Source organism: Sorex fumeus, unplaced genomic scaffold, assembly GCF_029834395.1.
Source record: "Sorex fumeus unplaced genomic scaffold, SorFum_2.1 ptg000063l, whole genome shotgun sequence".
Classification (NCBI taxonomy): Eukaryota; Metazoa; Chordata; class Mammalia; order Eulipotyphla; family Soricidae; genus Sorex; species Sorex fumeus.
The window spans coordinates 42,634,285-42,645,930 of record NW_026606120.1 but is presented as its reverse complement, the minus strand read 5'-3'; the positions used below and the strand labels follow the sequence as shown (position 1 = coordinate 42,645,930).

The following is an 11,646-nucleotide window of genomic DNA, read 5'->3' as shown; positions in this document are numbered from 1 at the left end:
TAACGTCTCCATTTGAGACTTTGTTGTTACTGTGTTTGGCATATCGAATACGTCACGGGGAGCTTGCCAGGCCCTGCTGTTCGGGCGAGATACTCTCGGTAGCTTGCCGGGCTAATAAAATCACTTCACTGGTCATGATTTTGATTTGGACCCTACCCCTAAATTTGATGCAGCGAAGGGCTGAAAGGGACTCTAAATCCCAAACTCACCTGGTGCAGTGGTTCAAACGGCCTGTTCGTCCAACAAGCCAATTTATCATCCTGAACACTTTTGTGCGGCTTCACGTGAAATCGTTCACTGGGTCAAAGTGCTCAAAATGCAGGGCAGTCAATAAAAGCTGGATGGGTCTGGAAAGCGCAGTTTGACTATTTCCTCCATTGATTTCTGAGCTGTCTGCATGAAACCCAAGACTGGGCCACCTGCTGGTTGCACACTGGTGGCAGTTCTTTCCCCTCGCAGGACTCAAGGCCCCTCGGGCCCTCGGGAGGACTTTCACCAGGGCTTTTTCACATTCGGGCGAGCCGCGGGCATGTCCCGCCGGAGGGGGCTCTCCGCGCGGTGCAGAGACGTCTCCACTTGCCGGGTTGAGGCCCTGACATGGCGGGAAGAAGTCTCGGCGCGCTGCGAGGAGGTCTCCACGTGCTCAGAGGACACCTCGAGGACGTGGGGGGCCCGTTTCCCAGAGGGGGTCAGGAAGGGCCCCTCACTGAGGCGCTGGGAGGTCTCCACCTGCTGGGAAGACATTCGCACCTGTCTGGAAGACGTCTCCACGCGGCGGGACGACGTCTCCACGCGGACCGTCGACGTCTCTTTGTGGTGGCTGGTCTCCACCCGGGACAAAGAGGGCTTTCCTCGGAGGGGTGAGGCCATTCTACACGAGTAACGGGACCAGCAAGGCTTCTAGAGGATCCCAACCCAACATCCCGGCTGGAATTGCCTCAGGTGGCGTCATAAGGAGGTGGTGACGTCACAGAGGCGTTTTACGTCAGTCAGGCGCAAGGGCGGCTGAGTCGGCCAGGATGCCCCAATGTCAGGCGCTTCGGTCCTTTCGCGAGCTGGGTCATTCCTGGAAAATCCCGGGCCCGCCGGTCTGCTGCCGCCTCAGCTCTGGCACCGCCCCTCTGGCCTTCCAGGAGCCCGAGCGGGAGGAGCCGGGGCTGCGCGGCCCCGCGCTGGGCGGAGCCAGGAATGGGCGGTTCCGAGAGGGGCGGGGCCCGAGCGGGCGGCCTCGGGAAGGGCGGAGCCGCCGGCGCGAACCTGGCTGTGCCCGCCCCCGCAGCCCACAGTGCCCTGCGGCCGGAAGCTGGCAGCCGCGGCTTCCGGAGCCTCCCCGGCCGCTTGGGGAGCTTCCTCGGTCGTGCCGCTGGTTACCGGGGTCCTGCTCTTGTGATGGCCGGGGCTGTCGCTATGGAGACAGGTAAGCGCGAGCGCACGCAAACAAAACTGCCCTGGACTTAGTCTGTCGCTCTCCTCCGGGGCGGCCCTCCAAGGCCTGTTTCCTGGCAAGGGTACAATTTGGAGCGCGGGGTCGAGGACTCTGTTAGCGACAGCAAAGGTGATGGTTGATGGTTTTTCTTGTCGGTTTGTTCGCCGGTAGTTTTTCCTCACTGGTTATTCAGAAAACGATCCCGTCGCTTTCCCGGCGTGGGCGAAACGGAGGGAGCGGACAGTCAACAGTTGTTTCGACTGGGGCTCTGTCTCAGACCAGCTTGCATGAGTTTGAAATATCGTCGTAATCTTGTACATCGCTTTGTCACAAAAAAAAGGGAGGTTTCCGATTTTGCGTTCTTCAGTCAGCGCGCATCCTACGCCTTGACCTGATTGATTTGCGTTCACTTAGCTTTTTCTTAGTAGCTGAATTATTCCAGCGCACGACTGAAATAAAGGCCGTTTCATAAACTAACTTGGTTTGTTAAAATTTCTACAAGTGGTAAATACCCTCCTCCACGTGTATTTTTTCTTTGAAGATTTTAACTTTACAGAAACTTTAATCATCTCTTAATTCCTAGACCCAGTGTAGAAAAAAAATCGTGTCATATATTCAGAGATGTATTTCAGTTAAGTTTCTTTACCGTTTCCTTTCTTCAAATCGACATTGATTCATGATCTCTATTGTGGATGATTTTTTGCTATTTTCTCTTCTAGATGATGCGGGAAATCGACTTCGATTTCAATTGGAATTGGAATTTGTGCAATGTTTAGCTAACCCAAATTATCTTAATTGTAAGTTGCCGAACACCTCATTTAGTTGAATTTCTTAAAGAAATTGCATTATATATACCTAATAGAATTACTGCTTGCATTTAGGACGGTGTGTATGTATACATTTATTTATAGATATCAAATTGGGAATTTTTTAAATTTAAATTGATTTTGAATTTGATGGGCATTAGTGGTGGGGGTGATACATGTATAGTTTAAGTATTGGTTTGCTCTACAATTTTTTTTTTATGCCTTTCAGTTCTTGCCCAAAGAGGTTACTTCAAAGACAAAGCTTTTGTTAATTATCTTAAGTACTTGCTTTACTGGAAAGAACCAGAATATGCCAAGTATCTAAAGTAAGTTTACTTTTTATAGTCCTAAATATATGTACACTTTATTATACTCCAAACCACGGATATTTAACACATTTCAGTTTCACATTGGAGAAAAGTACATTTTGATTCTTCATTTAAGGAAATACTCTAAATTGGATTTCTGCAGTAATTTATTCTCATTATCCCCTTACCTTCCTTTGTTTCCCTGTACTCATCTCCCCCATCTAAGTTAAAGAAAGCAAAACAGTTTTCTACTAGATCTCTCAAAATGCAAATCAGAACCCAAGTCATAGTATAGGGGGTAAGGTTCCTTCTGAGCATCACATTTCATAATGTCCCCTGCACATCACAAGGAGTGATCCTTGAGCACCCAGCACCATCCCCTTGTAAGTCCCCAGCCAGGAAGTGGCTCAGAGTTAGTAGTGCTCATTCTTTGCTTATTGAAGCTTGGATTTGATCCCAGGCACCTCAGAATCCTAGAGTACTGCTTGGAGTAGACCCTGAGCACAACTGGATTCAGTACCAAAACAAAATATTGTAAACTCTGGCTGATCCCTTTCTTCCAATTTTTCAGTGGCTTTCCTTTGCATGTAGATAAATCTGTGTCTATTATTGTCCAATCTTCTCTAGCCCTCTTACTTGTCCATAATTATGCCACTCATCCCATCTCACTTGTATTCTGACTTCAAGGATCTTTTAGTCTATAAATGCAATTATAACAAAGACTTAAAATTGAAGGACACAAAAATGGGGTACTTACTAAGGTTTTCTGGAGTAGGTAACTTAGCTGAGTTTTAGTTACTGCTCTCTACTTTTAGGGTCTCATGTGCCAAGCACTGTGCTCATTTTAAAACACGTGTCATATATCATTTTATCATAACATTGATGAGGAAAAAAATCTAGCTACAGACTGAAAACAAAGTACTTGAGGACCTGCTTTAATATAAATTGTTTTGCTTTAAGTCTTACTGTGTTTATCTGAAAACACACATACATTGAGGCCATTTATCATTTCATCATAACATTGATGAGAAAAAAAAATCCAGCCTATATTAAGTGAAACAAATTACTTGAGGACTTCCTTTGATATAAATTTTTTAGTTTTTTTCCCCACGTATCAGTTTCCAAGAACCTATACAGAAGATTAAGTGAAAACATACTGTATCCATATAATTTAGGTTGTGCAACAGGTGCTTTCATTTTAAGGCTTGAATGAATTTCAGAAAACATGTAATAACCATAAGATTCTTCTTTTTTGTTTTGGGGCCACACCTGAAGGTGCTCAGAGGTTATTCCTGACTCTATACTCCGAAACCACTCCTGGCAGGTTTGGGGACCATATGGAATGCCGGGATTGAACCCTGGTTGGCCATGTGCAAGGCAAATGCCCTACTCACTTTAATATCTCTCCAGCCCCAAGACTGTTCTTTTTTAATGGTTAAAAAGAAGCCTCAAACTCATACATCTTTGGCTTTGGGGGCTGGAGAGATCGTACAGTGGATAAGGTGCTTGCCTTGCTTGTATCTAACCTTGTTCAAATCTTGACAGTTCCATATGCTCCCCAATTCTCCCCCGAGTTTCACCAGGAGTGATCTCTGAGTGGAGAGCCAAGAGTAAGCCCTGAGCACCACTGTGATTCCTACCTCCCCCAAAAAAGAGAAAAAAGAAAACCTTTTAGCTTTTTCCCTAAACACACTTAACATGTTTAAAATGTATACTTTATCCAAGTTGTTTTTCTGATCTGTTCCCAGTATCCATGAATCCCACATCCTCTTGTTCCTTCTAGAATCCTTAGAATCCTTACTGGCCCTTTATAAACAGCCATCTATGTAATTCAGAGAGATTTACTTCTTTCTGTATTGAAACATGTTGAACTTATATGTAAACTTATACTTATTGTTGGAGTCTGAATCTTAGACATCAAGTTTAGTTGCAAAACACTTCGAAGATTGTTGATTCTCTCTGCCAGACTGTTCACAATGTTCTCACTTTTCAGCAGTCAGCATTTAAAGAATGGAAATTGTGTTTAATTAGATTTTCAGTTACTCTTTAAAATGTGGACAATCTGGTCACTTTGGTTCTTCATTTTCCCAGTGACTTGTTAGAACTTAAAAGCAGCTGCCTTGGTGCTGGAGCGATAGCACAGCGGGTAGGGTGTTTGCCTTGCACGCAGCCAACCCGGGTTCAATTCCCATCATCCCATATGGTCCCCTGAGTACCGCCAGGAATAATTCCTGGGTGCATGAGCCAGGAGTAACCCCTGTGCATATCCGGGTGTGACCCAAAAAGCAAAAAAAAAAAAAAAAAAAAAGTATCTGCCTTTTCTAGATACTCCATCACCTGACCTCTCTAGTGAATATGTATCACGTAGGAGCATATTAGAAATGCACAGCTCAAGTACCAAGTACTGTTCAGGTGTAAATCAAAACCTGTGAATTGGGTGATTCACAGGCTTGTTAAGTTTGAGAAGACAATGGTCGTAAAGTGTCTCAAGTTTTAGTCATTGTATATGCCTTGGCTGTGGTATATATAGGATCTATAGGATCTCTTGTTTTGTATGAACTCGGATTTTCTATCTTTTCTATTTGAAGTAATTTCACTCACAAAATGGCTAGAAAACAGTATGGGTAATTTCTGTGTATTCTTCACCTGGGAGGTATGGAGGACATTATATATAACCACAGTATTATCAAAATAATTAAAATATTCGTCTGATCAGGCCTCATTCATATTTTGCCAACTGTCCTACTAAATAACCATGTTGTTACAATTATCCATTGGGGGCTGGAGCGATAGCACAGCAGGTAGGGCGTTCGCCTTACAAGCGGCCAACATGGCCGACCCGAGTTCGATTCCTCCGCCCCTCTTGGAGAGCCCGGCAAGCTACCGAGAGTATTCGATATGCCAGACACAGTAACAACAAAGTCTCCAATGGAGACGTTACTGGGCCCGCTCGAGCAAATCGACGATCAACGGGAGGGCCTTTACCTTTACCTTTACCTTACAATTATCCATTATCTTCATTTGTTGTTTTATCATATTACAATCTTAGGCTCCTATAATTTTGAGAGGTCTTCACATGTCTGTGACACAGAAGTGATGTTTTCTTAGAATATATTAGGAGTCACAGGCAGTCACTTTGTTCCAGTATTTGTGATGTGAATTCTCACCAGTTTGAGGTGTGATTTGACTGCCTTGTTTCTCCATTTCAAGTTATTATCTTCCTCTTTTCATCTATTATCTTGTAAGGAAATAAATAGTAGGTTATGTATTATTTCATGTCATACTTTCTTTTTGGTTTGGGGGTTATCACCTGGTGGTGCCCAGCTTTGTTGAGCTGTACTCCTGGCCAATATCTTAGTTTTTCTCACTGACTTTAGCATGTATTGAAGATACTGAATCAGTTTTTTACTGAGGTGATTTTCTAATACCATCACTTTTTATTAGTTGAAATTCAGTGCTAAGGTACATGTCTGTGTTCCTAATTTATTCATTTAAAAGATTTGGATTTTAATTTATCTTATATATTGGATTTTTTACTTACTGTGCATATTCATGAATTTTTATGCTTTTATGCTAGACTTGGTCATTGAGCTCTCCTTTGCATTGAAAGTACTTTTGGTGTATTTTCATAATTTTTTTTTTGCTGGTGTTTTAGTCTCAACTTTCTCTTAGCCTTGGAATGAGCTCTTTTTAAAAAGAACTCTGATTCGGTTACTCAGTGTGTTCTTTGGTACCAGTATTACTGCTTGTATACTCTCAGCACACACAGCTTAGGAACTGTAGGTGTGGATATATCTCTTTGTCTGTTTCTTTAAATTAAAAGCCATTCAGAGTTTCCAGTTATAGCCCAGTAACCTAAGACTCATTCTAGCTTCCTACTTTATCTGAGACTCGGTTTTTTCCAATAGCCTAAAATTTGGTCATCTTTACACACAGTATACTTATGTGTACTCAGTATAGAGTATACATAAGAGTACATATAACTTTAGAATTTCTGTATATGTACTAAAAATGACTTTTTGTTGTTATTTGGGTCATAGCTGTGCTATCAGCTTGCTCCTGGCTCTGTGCTTGATCAGATGCAATGTTTGGTGTGGGCCTCAGGTATAGCAAGTACCTTACCCCGCTCTACTCTCTGGCCTGACTTACTTTTTACCATTATTGGCGGGAAAGCAGTAGCTATCAATTAAATGCATAAGTTTGAAAAGATTTCATATTTCTCTCCTTGGAATCCAATAGATAGCATTATTTGCCACCAAACATTGACAATTAGCAATTACTGTGTGGTCTCAGGAAAGTTATTTCACCTTTTGAACTTGTTTTGAAAAATTCCCTAATGCTGTCTTTTGATGATAGATTTTTCTGCCTAAGCTGGGGGAAAAATGACATTAAATGAACTAAAGTATACTAAGATAATATTAAATAGAGAAATGTTGGGCTACAAGATAATTGATAAGTAACTGGATTAGAGCTTGGCTTTTATTGGCCTAAATTATGTTTATCACTAATTTATAAACTCAAACCCAGGTACCCTCAGTGTTTACACATGTTAGAACTACTTCAATATGAACATTTCCGTAAGGAGCTGGTGAATGCTCAGTGTGCGAAATTTATTGATGAGCAGCAAATTCTGCACTGGCAGCACTATTCTCGGAAGAGGATGCGCCTTCAGCAAGCCCTGGCAGAGCAACAACAGCAAAACACATCAGGAAAATGAAAAGCTGGACTCAGAACAGGCTCTTAGGACATGTACATATGACTTTTGTACAGAGAAGATAAGAAGACTCTTCCTATATCTACTTTACTGTGAAAGCACCTAGAACCTTTAGTGTGTGGTTTAAGTCAATGAACTTTTTATTGTTAATAATTATTTCTGTTAAATCAGAAATGTTCTTTGATTTTCCTTTGGATTTGTTTTTATTAGTATTTAGCAGAATGAAACACTAATGTTGGGGGATTTACATTAATTTGAGTTATGAGGGATGGAGTAAGGGGACAGCCAACAAATACACCCAACTTTCTTCTTGATGTAAATGAGACTTGAGGGAAGTCAGTCTCAGAATCTTACTACTCTTCACTCCTATCAGCAGCCCTTCCTCTGTCCTTCCCTCCCTCCACTTAACTAAAGAATGAGAAGAGCAGAGGCCTGTTAAAATCAGCAGGTATTGCCAGAGAGAACAGACCTTTGCTTATAACGCTTTAAGGAAGCATCTTTGGTATGTGAATCAAGTGACTGAAGACAGGGAGGAGATTAGTGATTACTAATGTAACTCTTGACTTGAGGCTAGAACAAAAGAGGAGCCATAAATACCTGTGCTCATTCTAGAAACCTAACACTCGGCATATGCTCCAACCTGCCCACTATACTAATTACTTAGCTGCATTCTCATTTTCAAAATAGTTCTGTTCATAAAGGAGGAAACTGGGCCGGAGCGATACTATAGCGGGTAGGGCATTTGCCTTGCACACAACTGACCCCAGGTTCAATCCCCAGGATTCCATATGGTCCCCCGAGCACCACCAGGAGTAATTCCTGAGTGCAGAGCTAGGAGTAACCCCTGAGCATCACTGAATGTGACCCAAAAAGAAAAAAAAAGAAAAAAGGAAACTGAGGTTTCGATAGGTTAAGTACCTTGCTTAAAGTTGTACAGCTAGTAAGTGGTAGTCAGTGTGATTGACTCATGGGCCAGTTCTTCATAATTACTAGGTTATGTAGTCTCCAACTTGTTTTACACACACACATCTGATGGTGAAACACGTTCAGAAATCTGTAAAACGATGGGGTCAGAGAGTTCAGTGGGCTTGAGCATATGCCTTGCAAGCCAGTGGTAACCTTTTCAGAGATTTGGAAGCTGTCTTTTGCACTAAGGAGACTTTTAGAATTTATCTCCAATAATATATTGCGTTGCACCATCACTGTCATTTCTGAAGATTTTACATCTAAAAGGATCCTTATAGTACAAGTAAATTAAGGATTTGTGAGGATTTTAATAGCACTGTTTAGCCATACTGCCATTATTTTTCACATCATTAACATGAATTCGAAACAACTGTACAAGTTGATAGAGAAAGTCAGGAAATCAATACAATTGCCATCATCAATTACTCATCTTCGGAGAACAACATTTCCACGAGGGTGGCCTGATGACACTCAGATTCTACCAGTTTCTGGGCCTGTAATAAAAGACCAGTTAAGTTTTAAATCATGGCTACAATATATCATTAGGGGCAGAGTCAGTTCTGCTTTGACTGACTCAAATCTTGGGACAGAGAAATAACATTCAGATACTATCAACTAGCTGTAACAAGTTTTATGAAATAGTTAAGATATTCACCTTAAGATGAATCATGAAAATGCTTGGCTGCAAATACTAAAACAGGAAATAGCAAGGTCAGTGCCATTCTTTTTAACTTAAACTTTTCGTTGTTTTTTGGGCCACACCTGGCAATGCTCAGGAATCACTTCTGGCAGTGCTTGGAATACCATATGGGATGCTGGAGATCAAACCCAGGTTGGCTCCACCCACTGTACTATTGGCCTGAAACTTTTTAAATTTAGACCCCTTCAACTATGACTAGAAGCGGTGCCCTTTTTCACTGAGAATTATGGGTTATATAGAAAACAATGATGCCAATGTTTTATGTGCTGGCCATAAAACTTTCTTGATACTTTCCTGAAAGTATCAAGATACTGTTGATGCTTTATCAGTTCTTAAGTAATTTTAAAAGAATAGCTTTGTAGGGGCTGGGGCAATAGTACAGTTGGTATGGTGCATGCCTTGCATGCAGTGGATCCTGATTCGATCCCTGGTATCTCATGATCTATCTAGCACTGCCAGGAAGGTTCCCTGAATAGAGAGCCAAGAGTAAGTCCTGAGTACCACCAAATCTTTTTATAAAGGTTTAAAAACCTCCATTTGGGACTGGAGTGATAGCACAGCGGGTAGGGCGTTTGCTTTGCACGCGACCGACCCGGGTTCGATTCCCAGCATCCCATATGGTCCCCTGAGCACTGCCAGGGGTAATTCCTGAGTGCAGAGCCAGGAGTAATCCCTGTGCATTGCCAGGTGTGACCCAAAAAGCAAAAAAATAAAAAATAAATAAACACCTCCATTTAAAAAGAATGGCTTCTTTTAAAGGCATGTAAGAAAAACTATTTTATATCTTTGCATTACTAATAGTTTATTGGAATTGGCAATAGATGGACAGACAGGTTGTAGTTTTTAAGGCACTCTAAACATCAATGTGATATGCAGATCACACAAGATCTTTTAAATTTAAATTCAAAACAAGTGAAAGGAGTTTTGAGGTAAGTGTAAAGTAGCCTGGATACAATTAAGGATACTTACTGTTCCATGTTTAAGCAATGTAGGTACTGCAGTTAGTTTCAGGTTTTTTCTAAAGTCATTATCAGGATCTTTCCAACTATTGAAAGAAAAATAGTAGTCAAGAGAAGCATGATTCCAAACAGTTTGCTTAATATTTGATATTTTTCCAGTTTTAGCCTTTCATTGTATTTTGGTAAACATTTATATTAAAACAAGTTTCAAAGAAATCCCATGCCAGATTCATCTAATTACCCCTAAAATAAGTGGCTTAATATTCAATATTTAATACTTGTAGTTAATAGCGTTTGATTGCATGGCGTAAAGATTTCACCGTAGAAAGCAGACTGAGTAACCCCTGGGTCTTTCCCACCAAAGTATTCATTGTCCAGTGCATGTCGGGGAAACGAGTATACATATCCACTTACTAAGGTCTCTCTCCTACTTGGCAGTAGATGAACACACATCCTTCTTTAATGTGCTTCAGCCCTTCGCGCACCACTGGGTCAGCTGTAAAAAAGATACAAAGTTATCAACTCCAACTAGGTACTGATAAAGTCTTTCTCTTCCACACCCTTAATCTCCGTACTGACTTTAAACCTGCAGTTAACAAAGGTTAACTGGAATCAGATGATCTTTTCTGATTTGAGGACACTTTAAAACTAAGAACCAAGTCCAAATCCTGATTTGTTCCCACGCCAACGAGCAAAGAACTAAAGGGGAACAAATTATTTGCTGACTTATAGAAAAGAAACCAACGTCACGTTTCCACCAAGACATACGGGAAAACGGAAAGTTGTGGAAAGAATTAAGATTCTAGATTCCAGACCTGTGTAGTGACGAAGCGTACTCTTGGGCGAGGAAAGGATAAAGTGAACTGGACAATGGAAAAGATAAAGTGAGGGACGCTAGAAGACAGTTCAGTTCGCCCCGAGGGTGTGCAGGAACGAAATCCTGGCCTCCGAGCCCAGCCAGTTTAGAGCCTTTCGCTACTTCCGCTCCGAATCCCGGAGCAGCAGCCCCGAATCCCGGTCTCACCCTGTTCACAGTCGGGGCACCAGCTTTTCCCTTCGGCGTCCTTGGAACCGGTGAAGTAGGCGAAAATGGTCTTGCCTTTGTGCTGCTCCACAGCCTTGCCGAACTCCTCGAAGCCCGACACTCTCACTTCTTCGTACGGGGCCATCGGCAAAGGCTCAGGTGGCGGAGCAAGGCAGGACTGTGAACCTCCGGGCGCAGTGGCTGGGACCATGGGCGGGGCGGGGCCGGCGTGGGCGGGGCTGGGGTGGGCGGGGCTGGGAGCCCGTGGGGCGGAGGTGCTACGGCAGCCTCCTAAGGACATAACATCCTCCCCTCCTTTCCGCTCCGCTTCTCTGCTCTTTCCATGCGTGCTTCAGTTCCGAAACTCAGAATTTTATTCTCATCCGGTCCAGGTCCCCACCCCGGGTCCCGTGACCGCGAAATACGTCGCCCTGCGGCCTCTAAGTCCTGAGGCGTCTCCGAAGCCCTTGCGGCTCCCAAAACGCCCCGCGCCCGTTGCCATGGCGACTGGGCAAGCGGCCGGAAGTGAGGCCTAGTTGGTGGGGGGGTTCCCTGCCCGCTTCCCGGCTGCCGCGCCTCGCCCCAGGCCAGGTGGGCTCGGGCCGGGACTGGGGGGATTCTGGGAAATTGCAGCGGGCAACCTGGACCTCCGGGGAAGGAAGCCCTGACCCCGGAAAAACCTTGCCGCTCCGTCCTCCCTCGTTACCCTTCGTCCCACCAGTGCTTTGCGGGGGGTCCCCGGC

General features: G+C 43.4%; 4 protein-coding genes across 4 annotated transcripts in view; 2 read left to right on the top strand and 2 right to left on the bottom strand.

Moving 5' to 3' along the window:
• Positions 1 to 216: 216 nt before the first annotated feature.
• CUNH17orf100 (chromosome unknown C17orf100 homolog) lies at positions 217 to 990 on the bottom strand. The gene has a single exon (XM_056127898.1). The coding sequence runs from the start codon at positions 868 to 870 to the stop codon at positions 493 to 495; it is 378 nt and encodes a 125-aa protein (XP_055983873.1). The 5' UTR covers positions 871 to 990; the 3' UTR covers positions 217 to 492.
• Positions 991 to 1,302: 312 nt separating this feature from the next.
• On the top strand, positions 1,303 to 7,441 carry MED31 (mediator complex subunit 31). The gene is made up of 4 exons (XM_056127198.1): positions 1,303 to 1,417; positions 2,146 to 2,223; positions 2,462 to 2,558; positions 7,068 to 7,441. The coding sequence occupies exons 1-4, from the start codon at positions 1,390 to 1,392 to the stop codon at positions 7,255 to 7,257; spliced, it is 393 nt and encodes a 130-aa protein (XP_055983173.1). The 5' UTR covers positions 1,303 to 1,389; the 3' UTR covers positions 7,258 to 7,441.
• TXNDC17 (thioredoxin domain containing 17) lies at positions 7,390 to 11,130 on the bottom strand. Its single transcript, XM_056127197.1, has 4 exons — positions 10,904 to 11,130; positions 10,294 to 10,375; positions 9,890 to 9,965; positions 7,390 to 8,714 (listed from the first exon to the last, which is right to left on the bottom strand). The coding sequence occupies exons 1-4, from the start codon at positions 11,112 to 11,114 to the stop codon at positions 8,643 to 8,645; spliced, it is 441 nt and encodes a 146-aa protein (XP_055983172.1). The 5' UTR covers positions 11,115 to 11,130; the 3' UTR covers positions 7,390 to 8,642.
• Positions 11,131 to 11,438: 308 nt separating this feature from the next.
• KIAA0753 (KIAA0753 ortholog) overlaps positions 11,439 to 11,646 on the top strand; it is a 96,145-nt gene continuing 95,937 nt past the window's right edge. Inside the window, exon 1 of the mRNA XM_056126704.1 lies at positions 11,439 to 11,494. The gene's annotated coding sequence lies outside the window, so the exon portion shown is untranslated. The remainder of the gene's footprint in view (positions 11,495 to 11,646) is intronic.

Bases quoted from the DNA above. Each gene is read 5' to 3' on its own strand.
- CUNH17orf100 (XM_056127898.1), bottom strand. From the start codon at position 870: ATGGCCTCACCCCTCCGAGGAAAGCCCTCTTTGTCCCGGGTGGAGACC.
- MED31 (XM_056127198.1), top strand. From the start codon at position 1,390: ATGGCCGGGGCTGTCGCTATGGAGACAG. The intron at 1,418-2,145 runs GTAAGCGCGAGC...TTTCTCTTCTAG, and splicing joins GGCTGTCGCTATGGAGACAG to ATGATGCGGGAAATCGACTT. The intron at 2,224-2,461 runs GTAAGTTGCCGA...TATGCCTTTCAG, and splicing joins TAACCCAAATTATCTTAATT to TTCTTGCCCAAAGAGGTTAC.
- TXNDC17 (XM_056127197.1), bottom strand. From the start codon at position 11,114: ATGGTCCCAGCCACTGCGCCCGGAGGTTCACAGTCCTGCCTTGCTCCG. The intron at 10,376-10,903 runs GTGAGACCGGGA...TCTTTTTTACAG, and splicing joins GTGCCCCGACTGTGAACAGG to CTGACCCAGTGGTGCGCGAA. The intron at 8,715-9,889 runs GTAAGTATCCTT...CTTTTATTACAG, and splicing joins CATTGCTTAAACATGGAACA to GCCCAGAAACTGGTAGAATC.